The 19,582-nt window shown below is 39.4% G+C and overlaps 1 protein-coding gene across 1 annotated transcript in view; it reads right to left on the bottom strand.

Moving 5' to 3' along the window:
- Positions 1-1,333: 1,333 nt before the first annotated feature.
- CWC22 (CWC22 spliceosome associated protein homolog) overlaps positions 1,334-19,582 on the bottom strand; it is a gene marked incomplete at its 3' end in the record, with an annotated part of 41,863 nt that continues 23,614 nt past the window's right edge. Inside the window, exon 20 of the mRNA XM_084289422.1 lies at positions 1,334-1,731. Coding sequence (XP_084145548.1) covers positions 1,334-1,731 — 398 coding nt within the window. The remainder of the gene's footprint in view (positions 1,732-19,582) is intronic.

Below are 19,582 nucleotides of genomic sequence, written 5' to 3'. Positions count from 1 at the left end.
CAAAGCAACAGAAAGAAAACGTTAGCGTTGCCAATTTCACAATTCCCAATTTCACTTCTGCCTGCCTGAAAAGAATCACACCAAACCCCACTCACTGGAGAAGGTGTAAGATACAGAAAAGCCATTCAAAGAAACTGAACACCAGAAGGGTTAGGAACAAGTCTGTGTTCATGGAAGGACACTCTAGCATGCAAAAAGCAGAAAAGGAAAAAAACACATCCCCTCGCTTCTTTCTCTAAGCAGTCTACTGACCCGGTGAGCTGGAAAGAGCAGCAAGATGACTTACTTGGGAAAGGAGAAGCTGCATAACCCATTCACGGCCGCCTAGCGCTAGCTCCGAACTGCACAGAGAGGCAGCTCGTTCTCCTCCTCAGCTGCCCCCGTTTGGGAAGGGAAGGCCAGCAGGGCTGCTGCCCTGAGAGCAGCGACGAGCACGCCCTGCCTGTCCTCAGCTGCCCGCGCTCCCTACGGGCTCTGGCCACAGCACCCAGCGTGGGCCTTAAGCAGCAGCCCAGCGACACGTCCCACCTGCCTGCTGCGAGGATGCTGCACCGCGTCCAGCTACGTTTCATTCGGGGATGAAAACGTGCGGGTTCCTGACAGTAACAGAGAGCTTGTTTTGCACCTCGTTTTTATACTCTGTGAAAGACATCTCTGACATAGCAGCAAAGAGGATGGAAACAAAACTATTTGCTATCTTCTCCCTGTACATTCAGTGGTTTGCTGCAGCTAAACTTTTGCTTTGAAGATTTAAAGTTATGAGTGCTCCCAGCTTTAGAAACACCAGACTTTCCCAGCATCCAAACTTTCCTATTTACACTTTCCTTCTCTAGCTCAGCTGCAAAGACCTACCCTTAAACCCCGCCAGCAGAGTTCCCTCGTTTCTTTCGGGGCCAGCACGCAGCAGCAGGCGCACAGGAGCGTTCACAGCGACCCGACTCCGGGCACAGCCCCGCGCCCCCCTCCCGTCCGTGCCGCGGGACGGAGCGCGCAGGACCCCGGGCTTCGCGCTGCGCTGCAAGCACGCCGCCACCCCGCAGGGGCTTGCGGCGAAGACACCTGGAAACTGACCACGGGCAGCGAGCTCATCCAGGGTGACTCCCGGCTGCGGGTTGATTCCGCCTTCGCTAAAGAAACGCCCCGGTCCCAAAGGCGAAAATACTCCCCCCCGCTCACACCCCGAACCGTTTAGCGGCGCGCCCGGCATTTGCTAGCGGCGGATTTGGGGCTGCGGGGAGCCGCAGCCACCGCCCCTCACCTGCGGCTCTGCCCGCCCCAGCCCCAACCCCAGCGGTGACATTGAGCAAGGTCCCTGCCCCGCCGCGCCCGGCCCTTACCTCCGTCGCCGGCGAGAGGAATGCGGCGGGGCGGCCCCGCTCCGCCCGGGCTGAGCCGAGCTCGTCCCAACTCCGCCGGACCCCGGCGGCTCGCCCGCTGCCGCCGCCCCGGCGCATGCGTCCGGCCCGGCCCCGCCGCCCCGCCTCAGTGGGCTCAGGTGCGGTGAGGGGAAGGGCTGGCCCCGGCCCGCGGCGGCGCTGAGGGAGGAGACCCGGCCCCGCGGCTCCGCTGAGGGGCGAAGCGCCCCTAGTCGGGGCTTCTCCTGTCGGAAGGGCCCACGGCTGTGCCCCGGCAGCACCAGCTGTCCATAAAACCCGCGGAAACACCGTGCCGCCCGCTCCTCCTGCCGCCCCCCGGCTCCTGCCCGTGTTTGCTTCCTACATTCTGACAGATCTTAGGAGCCGAAAGCCCACCTGTGGGCTGTGCAAAGCGGCTAGCGTGAGCAGTAACTTGTGGTTCATAAACCGTGCAAAGCCGTGTCTTAAATTACCTTAGAAAGCACCCCTTTTACAAGTATCTAACACAAATCACAACAAATGACAGACACATGAAAATAAACACAGACGTCAGCATAAGTACTTCTATAATAGTGCCTTTTATATATCCCTTCAGGAGAACGTGATCCAAATGGCGAGGGAAATCCTCAATACTTAATCTGTTTGTTTCTCTTCAGAAAGGAAAACAAAAACATTTAACATTGATTAGAGAAAACTTGCTTGCTGTATCTTAATTTCAGCTTTTGGAGAACAGCAGTGCCACTCGATACTGTTAAGAATTGCATCATACCTTGTTTACGGTCCCATATTCAATAAATTACTTCATAATTCAGGAAATGTTCAGAGTTTGAATTAATCGTCCTGTTAAAATGTGAAATTTAAGGTAAATACCCATTCTTCTGCTCCGTTACCTACCACAAACTTCTGGCTTAGAAGAGTTCTGAACACTAAGCATCACTAGGTGTTTTTGAACGTTTACTGGTATCTCCTACAGAGAGGAACAGAAGCTGAGACCAGGATACATACATTTTTATTTTTTTTAATACTCCAGAAATTCTGGACTGCTTAGAGAGGAACTGCCGGTGTATGCAACCCCTTCAGTAGCTCAGCTCACAAACAAAAAGATCCAGGCTGGCAGGATTTGAGATAAATTGAATGCTAAACTGATTATCCATCACAGATGATCCACGAAAGGAACATCTACTTATGATCATGCACTAGCAATATCCAACATTTTAATATTTGTTTATCTTTTATCTGTCTTTTTGCCCTTTTCAAAACAAATTTGCTGTAATCTAGAGCAAGAGTCTCCAAAATGTTTTCAGAAAGCTCCAAATATCTATCAAACAGTAAAAATCAGAAAATTTCCCTTCATATCCAACTGTTAAATCCTATTGTAAAGAACTAGGAATATTATGTTCATGAAACATTATTTTTCTATATAAGCAGCTGTTGTGGTTGCCATAGAGATGTTATTCAATCTCAAATTGGAAGGTGGTCTACAATGGCCATGCATCATATTCCCTCTTAAGACGAAAATGTTTAAGAACCTGTGTGAATTCTGTAACATTCTTCAGAACAAACGTACTTCCATTTAGTAGCCCTGTGGTTTTTATTTTTTTTTTTTTTTAAATGACATTTCAGAGAAAGCTAGCCATCAACCACCTACAGAGAGATGTAATGGCAGATAGATAATTGTATATAGCTTTGAACAGTTTATGTGAAAGTATATCTTGGATCTCTTTGAATGAACTGGTCTCTTCAGAAACAGCATCATTTAACCCATGATAGTAAGGCCCTTTATAAAGCATTTCGTTTAAGCCTTTCTCCATTTGTTTGGAGTATACTCCAGCTCCCTATCAAATGCTCTACTTTAGAAGATGGCAAAGAGGTAAGGATGGGAAGTTTTAAACTCTATGTGATCTGTAGTATCGAAGTGTCATCTTTGTCAAATGCTGAAATCATGCTAGAAGTTATGAAATGACAGAACTGTTGCACAATTAGTATTTCTTAGGAGTTGAAGAACACCAACCAGTTGTAAAAGTGTTATGAGCAGCAAAAAGACTCTTTAACACAGGAGAGCTGGTGAGGAGGTACCTGGCCTGAACCCAGAGGAGCCCCCCAAGAAGGAGGAGGCAGGTGTTTGCTCCATTCCCACTGAAGAGCTGCATGATCCAACTACAGAAGGACGCCAGGGGGGAAAAGAGGGTGGGCTCCTATTCTGAGTAGCATGAGAATGTGCAGAGGAGGAAGAGGACATGTGTGAATGGAATTAGAATTACATTTTATCATTTCAATTTATTCAGAACATAAAATTTTTGTCCTACCAAAACAAACTGTAATCTGCTGTTTTTTTAAAAATCATTTATCATTCAGAATAGGTTTGATACAACATGAGTGTGTCACTTAAGGGACTGGATCTATGCAGAATGGTGCATGCAAACAAACCTCTTAGGGATACCTTCAACACAAAATTGGTTAGGGAAATCCCAAGAGCTGGAAAATATTTCCTGCCAAACCAAACAGTAATATTAAAGGCCAACACCAATCTGTAGCAGATTACGGGGAGAGGTCACCACTGGCAAATTTAGAGCAACCCTTACAGGCATGATATACCCTGCAAAAACTATAGTGTAAGAAATCCAAGTAACGTTTTCTCTTTTCTCCAGAAAACAAACAAACAAACAAAAACAAAAATAAAAAGACAGCTGCTGAGCTCTCTACCCTAAGCCATTTTGCATATATTAAAGACATGCTAATTATTATGAGCAAACTTTCCTTTATTTGACCATTGTACTTTTTTTTGTGAGAATTAAGATTAAATAAGTTTTTATTCTCATCCATTTTGCAAATAAGTTGCATTTGAGTACCACAGGACATTTTAAGTATGAACGTAGGCTTTATGTTATTGGTGGTCTTGGCAAAATATGAAATTAGTGTCCTAATTCTCCAGATGGGGATTTGCCTCTTTGGTCTTTCATAAGGCCAATGAAAGGAAGAAGAAATTTTTCCAAGGCACATTCTATAAGTCTCACTCTTCAGAAATACACCCAAGTGTTTCCGATTCTCCTTTTCAAGTGCCCTTTCCAATAACCTAATCAACGTTGGCCTTTGTGGGAATTGTTTGAGTAACAGAGATTTCAGAAACAGGGAGACTAACTGTAGAAACAAAGAACACAGGTAGAGTCAGTTTGGTATTTCTTCTCTGTCAAGTACTAACTTTTCATACATATATAATGAGAAAAGTTTCTAAGTGTTTACCTCAACATCATCTTTTCCAGGCTAATTGGCCTAAGCTCTCCAAATTCATTTTCTCTTGACTGTAACTGATGATGAGCAGCCTTCAGTGTTTGCTTTGCACTCTCCAGTTCCAAGAGAGCACTAGCCTTGTTGCCACATAGAGGTGAAGAAAAACTTAACTGCGAGTTTGCTCTTCACTTTCAGATTGTTGTGCTGCAACACATTAGCCCTGCTTATTGTTTGGTTTTGCATGTGTTTGCCATATTAATGGTCTCAACAGCATATTCAAAATCAAGATACTGGATTGTTATTTTTAAAACTTATTTCTTCACCAAGTTCTTCAAGATGGTGGATGGTACACGTGCCTATGTTAAGCAACATACATGCCATTTATTGGTGTGTATGCATACTTCCCGAGGAAACAACACGATGCAAATTTGAAATAAGCACTGTCTTCCCTTAATTATTTTAGTTTTACACTTTTTAACAGTGTGAATGTTAATTACTTGTCTTTGAGCCTTTCATCCAAATTTTTTATTTGTTGGAATGCAACAACTATGTTAATTTTTATGGTTATCATATGTCTTTAGTCATTATTTTAAAACATCTACCACAATACTCTAGAATTTGTCAAAACCAGAAAATATTTGTAATGATATTGTAAAGCTTCTTATTTAGACCCATCTTTAATTTAAATATATATATATATATTTTTTTTTTCCTGATGATTTCCACCTCATTCCTGTGATCTCCAAAATTAACGTTTATTGGAGTTTTATGAAAACACAGTGAAAAGTATGACCACCATCTTCCCTACTTGGAAAAGTATGGTGAAGAAAGCCCCTCTGATGGCAAACATGAACTGCTGTGCCTGAATCCATGCCTCTGTCGCTAATCACACTGAGGTCTTCTGGTGTTTTTTCTCACAATGTTGCTTCAAAAGACTAAGATTTTTCCCTACTGGCATGCAGTTCCTTGTTTGTCTCCTGATTATTTGTTTTTCATTTAAGTTTTTGTTTTTGTTTTAGTTGGTTCTGGATCAAGCATTTTTTATTTTTATTTTTTTAAGACTTTTGGAACTTCCTTGATTTCCTTACTCGATTTAAAAAGCACAGCTGTACATACGTCTTGAGGTAGGTTCCTCTAAGTGAAGCTGACATTTTATAACTAGATATCTTATATGGTTATTCTGTAGCTTCCCTGTTACTGCCTCTGGGGATACAATCCCAGATTTAGTCAGATCTCCATCTGCTTCTCCTGTAAAACAGACAAAGCAACTACTTAGCCACCTTGCTACTTCCTCACCAATCTATCTTTGTTTTTTAAGTAGGGCAATGATTTAGTTTGTTATTCTTTTCTACCATATTGATACACATCCATATTTGATGCAGTCCTTGTTACTTGATTCTTTCTGCAACTTGCTATTAACTCTTTACTGCTCTGTCTTCTTTATTTTCCTCACAGAATTCCAAATTCCTGGTGTCTTAAAAGTATGTTTAAAGCTCCCAATTGTACACTTAGCTTCTCAAAGATACCCCTTTTTTCAACTTGTGTCTGCTAGCTCTAGGGACTTCAGTATCTGATGAATTTAGCTTTGGGAGGGTGCTTTCAAATTATCTGCATTATTCAAAATTATGTGATAAATTGCTTATATGATTATACGTTAGTCCATGAATTACCTGCAAATTATTCAATCATACATAACTATGCTGTTCATACAGTGTCACAGGTCAGTTAGTTCCCATGATACTATTTCTATTTTCTTGTTGCATATTGAGTAAAATTACATGAATTTAGACTGTAAGGTGTTTGGCATAAGGAATTGTTTATTATCTGTCTACATACTGCTTAGAAAAATGAGCTATTTTTAGGGTTGTCTGCACACATTCAATATCAATAATAAATAACACATCTCAGGACAGTTGTAAATGCTTCTTCACAGAACTTTCTGGCTTCATTTACATATTCACAATTCTTTTCAAAATCACTTGTGAACAAACATTCATGTTTTGTACTACGTCAAAACAGTATAAAAGTTACAAATCAGCAATAAATATTTTGCTTTACTGAAAGTTGCATCTGTACTTCATTACTTTCCCAGCTCTGTGAAATGTTTTTATCTTTTTGCAGTACATTCTTCCTTTGAGAAACTGAAGTAGAAAAAAAGTGATCTAAACAAAAACATATGACATCTTACCAAGCACTTGAAAACAACTAAACCCTTTCTTTCAGTCACAATCTGTTCTAAGAATAAGGGCTCAGTGATACATATTAAGACTATTCAATGTTATCCTGTCCCCAGAGAATATCAGCTTCACAGATAACATGGAAACTTATTCCTCTGAATAAATGATTTTCTGTGAATCCTGGAAACCTAGAGAGTTCATAATTTAGAGAATAATTCCAGTAATACACAGGAAAAATATTTGCAAAAGAGTTTCAGATGCTTTAAATTCTATTTCAGTTCAGGGAATAAGAAAACTCCTAGACAGGGAAGAACAATTGGGTAAAGAAAGTACACTAGTGACATAGGACTTAAGGAGTTGAAAACCAGCAGAGGGAACATCTGAAAATCTCCTGGTAAAGTATCCAGGTAGGCTAGCCAGATGGCATATTATTTGTTTTCACTACTTCATTTAACATGGAGACAAACTGTTCTTCAGCTGAAAAACAAAACCAATTAGAATATTTCTTTCCCTCAGTGTTCCTAAAGCAGCCTCCATTAAAAATCACCAGGGATTTACAGATAAGAGCTATGCAGTTTCTCTTTTAAAGTACAGGTGAAAGATCAGAGTCACCTCCTGAGTTCCCATCTGTTTTTAAAAATAATACTACCTGCACAGCATACAAGTAAGAGATCAGAAACTGTGAGAAAGACAGCAAAAGAAACTTGAGTTAGTATGTTTTTTCTTCTGTGTCAGTAAATAATAATAATAATTTAAAAAAAAAAAAAAAAAGGATATATCATGCATGCTCATGTATTGGAAGTTTTTTATTAGTATAAAAATAGTGCAATGAACTATGATTCCAAGAAAATCTGAATTGAAAAAGATCATTCTTCAGCTAAAGGGCAGTCTCCTCTCTAGGAGATCTGCCAGTTCAAGGACAGGCAATAAGCCAAGCATATATAGCATAGCTTTGCCACTTTGCCTCTTGTACCCTGAAGAAAAAGTACAAGATACAAAATACAGTGTAAATGCTAGTAGTTTAGAAACTAGGCATCTTCCATCTTGTGCTGTGGACTGAAAAAGTACAAAGAATAAGAGTAATCTTTTATTCTTTACATAGCTAAAGCTTTCATTGGAAGAGATAATCTGGCATAAAACAATAAGAGTGATGGTGAGTGACAGGCTCCTTTCTTTACAACAGCCTCAGGACCTTCTCTGAAAGATGAGAATAAAAGAAAGTGATATGAAAATGCATTACAAACCCTGATTGCAAATACTTGAATTAGTACTACTCAATATGAAATCTCAGTGCACCATCCAGAATCACAAAGTAAATAACAGGCCTTCTAATTAATCTCTGGAGAAAACTTCTCTAGTGACTTCAACATGAATAATAGGGTTTGACTATAGCTCTGTCGGTATCTTCAACAAGCCTAGCAGTGCACCCTTGGCAGCACAGGTGATACTAAACTAAACTGGTATAGCATGCCATAAAAGGTCCACACTGGAAGTTTTTGCCAGCAAACTCTGGAAGTTTGCACCAGCTGTGTCTTTTATGACATACTGACACTGTCTCTGATGACATACTCTTTTAGACATACTCTTCTGTCTGAAAAATTGTGAGTATTTGACTGCTGGTTTGTTGGTTGTTTCCCCCCACACCAACAAAGGGTTGCATATTGAGACTTCTTTCTCATGTAGAAACTCCTCTGTTTCCATACTAAACCTTTTTTAAAATACAGGACAAAACCTGAATTTAACTTAAATAGCTTCCTCCACACAAAATCTGAATGCATACCAGGCCTAAGAATATTTAAAGGACAAGCTGCAGCTGTGCTCCTCTAATTTCAGCAAAGATGTGACAAATTATATCAGTGGGGTGGATGTCTCATAGAGCCTCTGCATGATTCATATGGTTCAGTCTGCAGGGCACAGTACTTGGACACCTGCAAGGGAATGCTTGTGCCATAAGAATGGCATGGGATGAGAAATTAGGGTGACCAAGAACAAGACTTTGTTTATTTGGATTTACCATTTTCATAGATTTTTTTTTTTTTTTTTTTTTTTGTCCTGCACATATGTATTTGAGTCCCAGAAAGTTATTTGTGCTTAACTAGTAGAAGGAACGGATATATTATGTGGACAAAATTTTTGAAATACACAGGGATTTAATGAAGCATTGAGTCTGGGTTATGCTATTGGTTAACGACTAATACTGCAATTACTGAATTTTACTTGGCAGATAATACAGAAAATAAGTTTGGGAAACTTGAATGAATTCAGTATTTTAAGGATTAATTTTAATACACAGCCTTGTAATTACATTGTATATTTAAAAGAAAAAAAAAAAAAAAAAGAAAAAAATGCAATGTATAATTAAGTAATTACCTATTAAATGCACAGCCCCACAGATATACAAAATTATACCCTTATACCTTATACCCTTATACCTTATTTGCCACTAAGTCCCACAATAATTTTTAAATAATAAGTCTTTCCTTAGGATGTCTGTATGGGTCCTGTGCATTATGATGTTAAGAGGAGATTAATTCTGTCTAGAAATCGGAGCAACACTCCAATTTTACATCTGATTTTCCCAGGGTTTCTAACCCAGCTGAAAAAAAAAAAAAAGTTGATAGTTTTATTTTTTCCCAGCACATTTTCTTTCATTCACTTACTCACTCATTCTGTATAAAAAGGCAGCAATAGATACTGCTTAATTATATGCTTAACAGATCAAAAGCTGCCTCTGTATGATTACACAGTTCAAAAAAAGAACAGTCACCAAAATAGCAGCCACCAAACCAAACTACATCAGCTGTAACCACAGAGGAGCACATCAAACCTCATGTTTATGGTACAATCTGCACTACCACGAGATCTTCCTTCTCTTTAAGAGGGAGGCTTAATGCGCCCCCAAAAAAGCACAGCTTCAGCACAGTCAGAAGAAAACACAGAAAGGGCACTCTCAGCTCTCAGAAGGGAAGTGCTTGGATTACAGCTGCAAAAAAAGTCATACCTCATTTTGTTCTGGTGGACTTCTGCGCTCCAAGCTCCTCGAATAGCAGTGCCATGGCTGGAGCAGGGAGGACTCTGTGACATCCTTTCCATCTCTGTCCCAGCCCTCCCTGTGGTCAAGGCTTGCTGCAGGGCACAGGGGCCTGAGGCACTTTTATATGCCATGTGCCAGATACTGTTTCACTTCACAGCTAGTAAAAAAATACATCGTGGTGTTTCTATCTCATGAGGCCTCTGTGGACTGTAGAGTAAATCTCTCTCCTGGGTGCTGTGTGAGCCACTGTCAGGCTATAAGGAAACACAGCAGTATTCCCAGGGATAATAATGGGGCACGGGGATCTCTGGTGGCTTTTCAAGACCTATTACACGATTCAGAGATTTTGGTAACAGATTTACTGCTTATGCTAGAAAGGGGGGAATAAATTCTCCCTGAGCTCCTGCCATGCCCACTCCATGGAAACTCTGAGGGGACACGAACTAATATTCTGCTTTCCACATAGGTAAAACTACAAAACTATGAATACAGTTTACATAATAAGGAGGTTTTATCAAAGTTGGTCATTATGTTAAGAAATAAATTGAATGGAATGTGTATGACTTCAGGGAAATGAGCTATTAACTTACAGGCTATTTTATCAGATGATTCACATGCACTCATGCTTCCCCTCTCCCCTTCATTGCAAAGGTGAAATGAATGACTAAGTTGATCAGGATACCAGCAATTGCAGCTGCAGCAGTGCTCAGCAGAAATGAAAAACAACCTTCCTTGCACAAACAGTCCAAATATATTATGAGTAGGGTTTCTGACATTTGTACAGCACAGACAACTAGGAAAGAAGGAAAATACTGCGTAGTCCCATTTCCTAGTAACAAGAAATCTGTATTTGAAACAAATGCAGAGAAGAATGAATGAATATTCAGCTCAGACTGAGAGGAAGACAACGTGATGCTCTACTTTGAGCTACACCTACACAAAGTCCCTCTCACACAATTTTAGATCATTAGGGACAACTTTCCATATTTCTTTTCCCAACAGTCACAGGAAATAGACTGTTTTGGAAATACACGGCAATCTAGCAACTGCATGGCACAGACAGACTGTTTTGTCTCAGGAAATGAAATGATGTATGACACGGCTGTCTCAACTGTCAGCTATCATGCCATAAAACTGCACAACCCTCACTCATTCCTTTTGAAACCTTAAATCTAGTCAGCAGACTCAGTGTGGAGAGTGGCTCGCCATGATAGCCTGCCTTTAGTCTGCCTCTGCAGTAGAATGAGGAATACTAAATGAGCAAGTAAAAAGCAATTTTATCAAGAGCTCTTTGTAGCTGCCCACTGGCAGCTCTTGTTGCGTGGGCTGGTGGTTATGGAAGTGAGGGGTGTCTGTGTGTGAACCTACCACCATGTTCTCCCTTCCCATTGAATAATATAGGTCCTTAACAAAATAACCCCCCACCCCAATCTCTTTAGAACTTTGCAAAGGCAAAGCATTTCAAAGCATAATCATTGTTCTGCCTCCTCCTATAAGAGAAAACTGTTTCTTACTGGTGGACATGTCCCCCTCTCCACATGAAATCAGGCTGTATTTTGAAGAGGCTCCATACCACTTGCAATTATGAATGTGTTTCCTCACACCACGTGCAACCATTCAGATTACTGACAAGAGAAAGTGATAGGAAACGAAAGAGCCTGAATTAGTTGAAAGGAGACCACATTGACAGCTGAAAGTCTTTGTTGACAACAACATAGTAATGAACATTAGAAGCAATCTGGTGAATTAGTCATACACATTTTTGGGTAGCAACTGTGGAAGAAATACCAGAGTTTCACTGTGGACAGCTCAGTGAACGTCCCTGGCCAACATGCAGTGACTGGCAGCAAGCAAATACACAGACTGCCACGAAGTACAAGGGAAAAAAAAAAAAAAAAACAAAAAAACAAGACTGAAAATACAATGTCATTTTGAAAATTAGTGGTATGGTCCTGTCAACTGGAATGCCACATTTGATGACCCTAGAGAATGCAGCAGAATCACAAAGGCCAGAGTGAAAGAAAGGAGAAGAAATAAAACTGATAATAGGCTGTAGAGGCTTTCCCTCTGAAGGGAAGGGAGCTGTGAAGAAGTGTTTACAGAACAGATGAATAGAAATGCACTTAGTACTGGACATCTACAATAATGAATATTATACAGAAGAGAAAATGAGCACTTCTTACCCTATTTCTTAACAGGAGAGACACTCAATGAAAATGAAAACACATTTAAAACAGATTGCAGCTTTTTTTCTCTTAATGTTGTGGATGATCCCATAATAATAGTCTGAGAGATTTGTGGCATCTTCTTCTGAAACACTGGCCCATAATGAACTAAATATTTCAGAAGTAATTCAAAACAGGGTGGAGCAGAAAGTGCGTTAATATAAATAAAAGGGGCCTGCTAGCAATGGGAGACATCCTTCCTTCCCCCTTTAATTTATTTTCATAGAAAAAGATTATAATGGCCTTAAAAGAACAAGGAGAGACTGGAGTCATTAGGAACAAGGAAGAAGATGGAGTAAAAGCCAATGATAGGGTTCAAGTGCAAATTAAATTTGTCATGCAAAATGAGAATTTCAGACTGATGACAGCTGCCATGCAAGTAACCTTGAAAAGGTCTCCTTCAACTGATATATGGATCGTTAAAATGATTGGTCTTCACTCTATTTTCTTCATAAACTACAGTAAAACTGTAATTATGGAAATAAAGCCTTCCTATAAATACTGTGAAATGAAGAAAGTGTTTGATTATGTACGTGCCTGCAAGGCAGACCTTGAGCCATAGGTTTCTGCCCTCTGCACTAAAAACAGGCAGAGCTGCTTACCACATCTGCGGTCCCAGCCACGCAGACCACAGGATGCGCCACCCGTCAGCTATTGCCTCTCCCCAGCAGCCTTGTCTTGAGCATGCTGTTCTGGTTAAGCTTAAACTTAAATAACTCCTGGAAAGGAAAGTATAATTGCATATATACACACACACACATACGTACAATGTCAGAATGTGACTAAAACATACACTAACATTGCTGGTATCTGTAATCCCACCTGTTGAAATGTCTGTCATTAAGTACAATAAAAATAAACAACTTTCCAATTTAGCAGCATTATGTTATATCATACATCACAGAAAAACCATAGCTAACGTACCACATGCACTTTGTTTTCCCCAGGTGGACTTTGCAATATTAAAAATTATGAATATTTTGCACTAATATAGTATAGATAAAAAAATACCATTTGGGATCTATTCAGATAGTATGGCGATGAAGCTCTTTATAAATAGGTGAAATTTATTGCAGTGAACTGTCTTAATTGACACATACAACTCATCTTAAGCTCTTATATAAAAAGAGAATGAAAATAGAAGACTTGGTATGCACCTGTGTGTATTTATGCATACATACAAAACTAAAAACCAAAACACATTTTTCCAGTATTTTTTTATTTTCCTCTCCGTAAATAGAGCACTAAAAATGAAATTAGAGGAAAGAATCACTTTGCTAAAATGAAACAAACTGACTTGGTGTAACCAGGGATGAATTTAGCCTGAGGAACACTGCGGCTGGGTCCTTCCCTGCAATGGGCATAGCAGCTGACTGATCCTCCCACTTTCTCTACATAGCCATAATCATATAAATGGGCTCAGCAAGAGAGGAGGAAATGATGGGCTGTGAGGCACTTCTGGATGGCATCTCAAAGAATTGCTGTTTCAAACAGGTACAATGATCAAAACAGGCTGATGCACCACCTTTCTTCTACAAAGAATTATAACTTTTATTTTATTTTATTTTTTTTTTCCTGTGAGGGGAAGAGAGGACAGGAAGGAACAGAGCTGCAAAGGGGCATTTTTTTTTTTTTCCTTTTCTAAATGCACCTTTTCAGTCTCTCATTTCAATTACTGATCAAGTAAGTCATTTGGCTCCAGTTTTTCTTAAGCACTTTTGTGTCTCACCTCTGGTGACTCACAATAGAGCGTGCAGCACCAGAAGAAGGTGCCCTGTGAACCTCAAAGAGTGGCAGCCTGCAGACCAGACACCCAACCTCAACGCCTGAACAAAGGAAGCATACTCATTACAAGTACGTGTCCCCTTTGAGGTAGTCCTCTCTTCAGTATTCTTTCCTCCCACGGAGCCACAAAAGCTGCCTGCACCCCTGCATAATGACATAAAATGTTAAGAAATCTTTCAGCTGGCTATTTCTTTCCCAGGATTAATGCAACTTCCTGTCCACCATCCAAGTCCCCTGACACTGATGAGCATTCACACAGGCTAGCAGAGGAGAGCAGGGTGCAGGGACACGTAGAACCATAGAATGGTTTGGGTTGGAAGGGACCTTAAAGTTCCAACTCCCCTGGCCACCTCCCACTAGACCACGTTGCTCAAAGGCCCATCCAGCCTGGCCTTGAACACTTCCAAGAATGGGACATCCACAGCTTCTCTGGGCAACCTGTTCTAGTGCCTTACCATCTTCACAGTAAGGAGTATCTTCCAAGTATCTAGTCTAAATCCACCCTCTTTCAGTTTAAAGCCACTGCCCCCTGCCCTATCACTACACTCCATGACAAAGAGTCCCTGTCCAGCTTTCCTGTAGGCCCCCACTGTGTACTGGAAGGCCGCAATATGATCTCCACAGAGCCTTCCATTCTCCCAGCTGAACAACCCTGGCTCCCTCAGCCTGTCTTCATAGGAGAGGGTGCTCCAGGCCTCTGATCATCCTTGGGGCTCTCCTCTGGACTAGTTCTAACAGGTCCATGTCCTTGGCACAGCGTGTCTCACTTTATGCTACACAAGAAGTTAGCCATGCCACTTGGCCGACCATAGGCCTTTTCAGCCAGCCATTGCGCTTCCCTAAGGACCTCTCTTGGGTTGAACACAGGTCCACCCCTGCCAAGGTAACACACACTGTCTTCTGAAACTGAAACATGAGGCAGCATAGCCTCTGTCTGCCCTGAGGTGGTTATGGGTGTGCTGACAGACATGGCCTCTGAGGTGCTGCTCCAGTGGCCAGAACCACCCAGAAGACAACCTTACATCTTGTTCCTTTGGGGCCACTGAAGAACCAACATGCCAAGGCCCATCAGCATTGCACCCACACCCCTATGGCAGCAGCACCCCCAGTGAGCACAGCACAGGCCTTACTCTGCCACCAGCACACTGCCATTGATCACCACTTCTCCAGGGAACTGGAGCCTCCTCTCCCAGCCCCTACTTCATAGAAATGGTGCAGCTTATTTTCCTCATGACAAAAAGTTACAGTCCCCACTTTATTTTATAGAAGAGTGAAAAAAAAGACAACATACAAAGGACAGAGTTTAAAAATAGAGTCAACATGTGACAGGTTATTATTATTTTTTTTTTCTTAATGGACTTGTCTGTTTACAGTTTAACAAACCGGTTTGCCAACACAGTGCAAGGTTTTAATTTGTCATTCTCCTCCCCCCCCCCTTTTTTTTTTTGTTAAAAGAAGTTAGAAGAAAGTGCTTAATGATAGTCATAAGGAGTAGAAAAGAATATTTCTAACTCCAGTCACAGCCAAATTATAGACTTGCTTGAGGAAAATATGCAAGAGAAAACTAAATATAAAAACCAAAGCATCTCCAAGTGACCTTGTTTTTCCAATGTATAAAGCAATATTTTGCTTGTGCCACTTTTAACCTTGTAATACATGTGTTATGTGGTTTTAATTAAAATGGTCCCTTGTTTTGCATTTTGACTCCATTTCTTAGAAAAATATTTTGACTAATAAAAAGTTTTTAAAAGTAATACTAGTTTCTCTAATTGAAAATATATTCAAGGACAAGCCTCCCTGTTCGCTGCACGTTATTAGAGTAACTGAAGTCAACTGTCTCTGTTGACATAATGGATTCCTGCTTTTTTAAATTCTCCAGGAAAATTAGCCTTCTGCTTAGGCACGTTTCCTTAATATTGAAGTATAATTCAAAGTAGTTTAAGAATAGTCAATGAAGATGAAATAGCATCTTTCTTCATTTTCATAACACTGTAAAAATATAATGATAGGGAGGCTCTTAAATTGCGCCCAGAGCTTAACAAAATAGTCCACCCTACCTTCCTTATTTATTAGGTGGCTGACATGTGCTAAGCTATTTTAGATTATTTCCTGCATTAAAACATTAAGAAAAGTTATGTTATTGCAGCCTTAAGTAAATTAAATAAACATCACACTCTTAGGTTAAAAGAATGCACTTTATCTAATTAGCATTGTGAGTAATTTTCAAAACTGAATGTAACATTCAGTATGTATGTGATCTGTTTGTGAACTTCAGTTAATAGGAGCAAAACAAAAAGAAAAACATCTTTGTAGTCAAGTTCACATTCTCATGCAGTACTTTGGAGATGAACTAACTACAATTTAAGATGGCAATACTGCTTTAAATATCAACTAAAACCACTTTAGGAACCATGACACGTTAATGACTCCTCTAAAAATATTTTTAACAAACAGCAGATATTTTTGTCACAAAAATTTATCTAACTGCTCTTATACTATTAGATCGCATTTTGGTGATTTGTGTAACAAGACTATCTAAACAGTCTGGCATTTTCACTCTTCTTTGGGTGAAGAGCACTTGAGACTGAACCTTGCGGCTCGGTAAGACTGAAGTACCTCAGCATTCAGGTTACCTGTGAGGCAGTCAGGCAGTTATCAGAACACAACCCAGATGTACCTGAATTAGGTGACTGCTGATAGCCGCAGTCTCTATACAAAGTCATAACCAGATCCACCTGCACAAAGCCACAGCTAAACTAATTCAATCCCACTTTTAAGTAACTTGGAATAGAACAGTTGAGCATAACAGTTAATACAACACAATCTATACTTCTTGAAGTCTTTTGGCCAAAATTGCTGTTGAAATACAACGTTGCACTCTAATACAGACTAGAGACATGAGTCACTTCATCACTGTGAATGGCCTAGTTAGCTAAAGAAAGAAATCCCAGGATCACTGTGGATCATTCAGCTTTACAACAGTTGAAATGAGAGACTAAAAACAAGCAAACCCAATGGCAACTTTTACATCACTATGCATCTCCTGGACCACCTCATTTTGAATACCACAGAGCATTTTGAGTTCTTTACCTTTGTAAAGAATGTAGTAGAATATTATTAATAATAATAATTTTTAAAAAGGTAGGAAGAATGATCAGGCCTATGGAGCAGTCCCACATGAGAGATTAATCAGATTAATTTTAACTTCTGGAAAAGAAATGGCAGAGAATAAACAGCTTTAGGTCTTAAAAATCACAAGTGAGATGGCAAGCAGGAAACCATTACACACTTATTCACAAAACAAATCAGAAGGAACCAAATAAAAGTGATCAAACAGAAGCAATGAGACCTACTTTTACCTGTACTGTACAGGTAAAACACTAAGTCTGTCACAGGATGCTGCTGTCACAGGGATGAGTCCTCCCTGCAAAAGCATTAAGTTAAGACACTTCATAGATGAGGTTTTATTCAGAGATGGACATAGAGCCTCTGGCTCAGGAAACAGTAGCCCGCTACAAGGTGGGAATGCCTTCTGTATACTGACCCGCGTCAAGACCACGGTGGGGCTGGGGACACGTGCGGCCTTGCCTCAGCCCAGCCATTCTTCTGAGCACCTATCTGTCACCAGGCATGTGTCGGAAACACTGCTCTGTTGCTGCTTTTAGGTAACTTTAAGCTGCTGATAGAAGCAATGGTAAAAACAACAGCTATTGTCAATAGCTCATTCTATTATGCATCTATTAATATTTCGGGGAATTAAAACAAAAACACAATAAATTGTGTATGCAGCAGAGACCCCAGCTCAAGCCCTAATGTCACTCTCTCCCTTTTTTTCCTCCCTTAGAGAGCACAGTATCTTTATTAGCTATATGAAACAAACCAGAAAAAAAAAAAAAAGGAAATGTTGTTTAAGCTGCCATCTCCTGATCAGCATCCCAAAGATCAAATGAGTATATTTTAAGTAAATGAGGTTTTATATTTTCACAAATACTGTTTTAATGCATTTCCATTTATTACAGATGTAATTAACAAGCTTTTGTAACTTGTACAGAGTATTTGAAAAAGCTATGGCTTCATAAAGGTTATGCTATTAAACCCATGATATAGTAAGGGAAGTATTAGTCTAGATAAATTAGGAGTCTACAATTATTAAAACATTATGAAATACAGGTAATTTTGAATAACACTACTGAACAACTATCAGAGAAACAATTATCAGCATAATTTTTGTTTTCAAAAAGCATTCTCTCATATTAACTTTCCTTGGAATTTGCACACATTTAGAAAAATGCACAAGTCATTTTGAAAATGAGAAGCATAACAGGAAAAAAAAAACAAAACACAAAAAACGCACTACAGTTTAAATAAGAGATGCCACTAAAGCATTTATAGCTATGTGATTCAGCATGATGGAAACTTTGATTTTTCTCTGTAGCATGAATTTATTTTCTGTGCTAATCTGTTCGACTGGAAATGTTTTACTACACGAAAACTGGCAGAAATAAATTCTGTTAAATACAGAATAAAATAAAAGTGTCATTTTTCTTAGAAAAAACATTGTGACAAGCTTTACTCCAAACTAATCTATTTCCTTAGGAATGTTTTGATTTCTGTTATTAAACAGCTCAAATGCATTTCTATGATGTTACAGATGATGAAATGATTTACACATGAAATGTGCAGATTTTCATACACCCAGCAATTGTGCTCATTTTGCTGAGTGAAAAAATGCAGTCTTATGGCACCAATTGTATAATATACGACTACCACTTTCCTATTAACCATGTCTACACAATTTTCTATTTCACTCTAAAAGACTTTCTGAATTTTCCTTAGCTAGTGATGAAATCTAGTCTTAATTGGATGATTTTGATTCTTTACTCAATGAATGTTAGTTGCTTCAAGTGACTCCAGATAGAACAATTTCGTTATAAACTGCTGCAACTGATTTTTTGGGGCAAACGTTGTTTCCAATAAAGTTTTGCACTTCAGGCCACACAGTTCAAAGTGAAAATAAGATTTAGAACACCTTTTGTTTCCTTTTTTTTCTTTTAAATATATACACTGGGAATTACTTTCCTTAAACACTTCCCTTGTAGAGCTAGAGTTGAAGTCTATATAACTTGAAATCAAATTCATACTTGAAATTTACCCTCCCCCCCACCCCCCCCCGTAAGATCACAAGTATAACTCGCTCAGGATGTTACAGTATTAAAAAACACTGTGAAAAGTAACACAGAACAAGTTGACACACTTTCAAATTTGACATTTAAAATAACAATATTGGTTTTCCAATTTTAACTGCTCAAGAAAAAAATAAATCAATTGAAGTTCTTCATGAAAATTTTGGCCAAACTTGCTTCCGTGTTTATGAAGATGAAAGAATATATAACCCTAGAGATCATGAAGTGTTCATGCTGATGTTTCTAATATTCTTAAAAAATCCTCCTTGTATAACATTCATATTGTAATCCTAGATTTTTACGTTCATCACACTAGCCTCAGTATTTCTAATGTTTATTTAAACAAGATTAAAACCCAACATTTTTATACTATAAAAGTTAAAAGCCAAATACTTGAAACTAAGTGACAAAAACACCCATTTCACTGAGATATCAACTGTTTTATTCACAAAATAAACAACTTCATCTTTCCAAAGGAGAAATTTAACAGAAAGACTCAATGCGATAGCTATAAAAAAAAAAAGCAGTATGGAAAATCTGAAAAAGTCTGATAAAATTTACAAATGCAAACTATCACTTTGTACAAAGTCTTCTT

This window comes from Netta rufina, assembly GCF_964035555.1.
Source record: "Netta rufina genome assembly, chromosome: 6".
NCBI classification, from domain to species: domain Eukaryota; kingdom Metazoa; phylum Chordata; class Aves; order Anseriformes; family Anatidae; genus Netta; species Netta rufina.
This window is presented reverse-complemented; position numbering and strand designations above follow the sequence as displayed.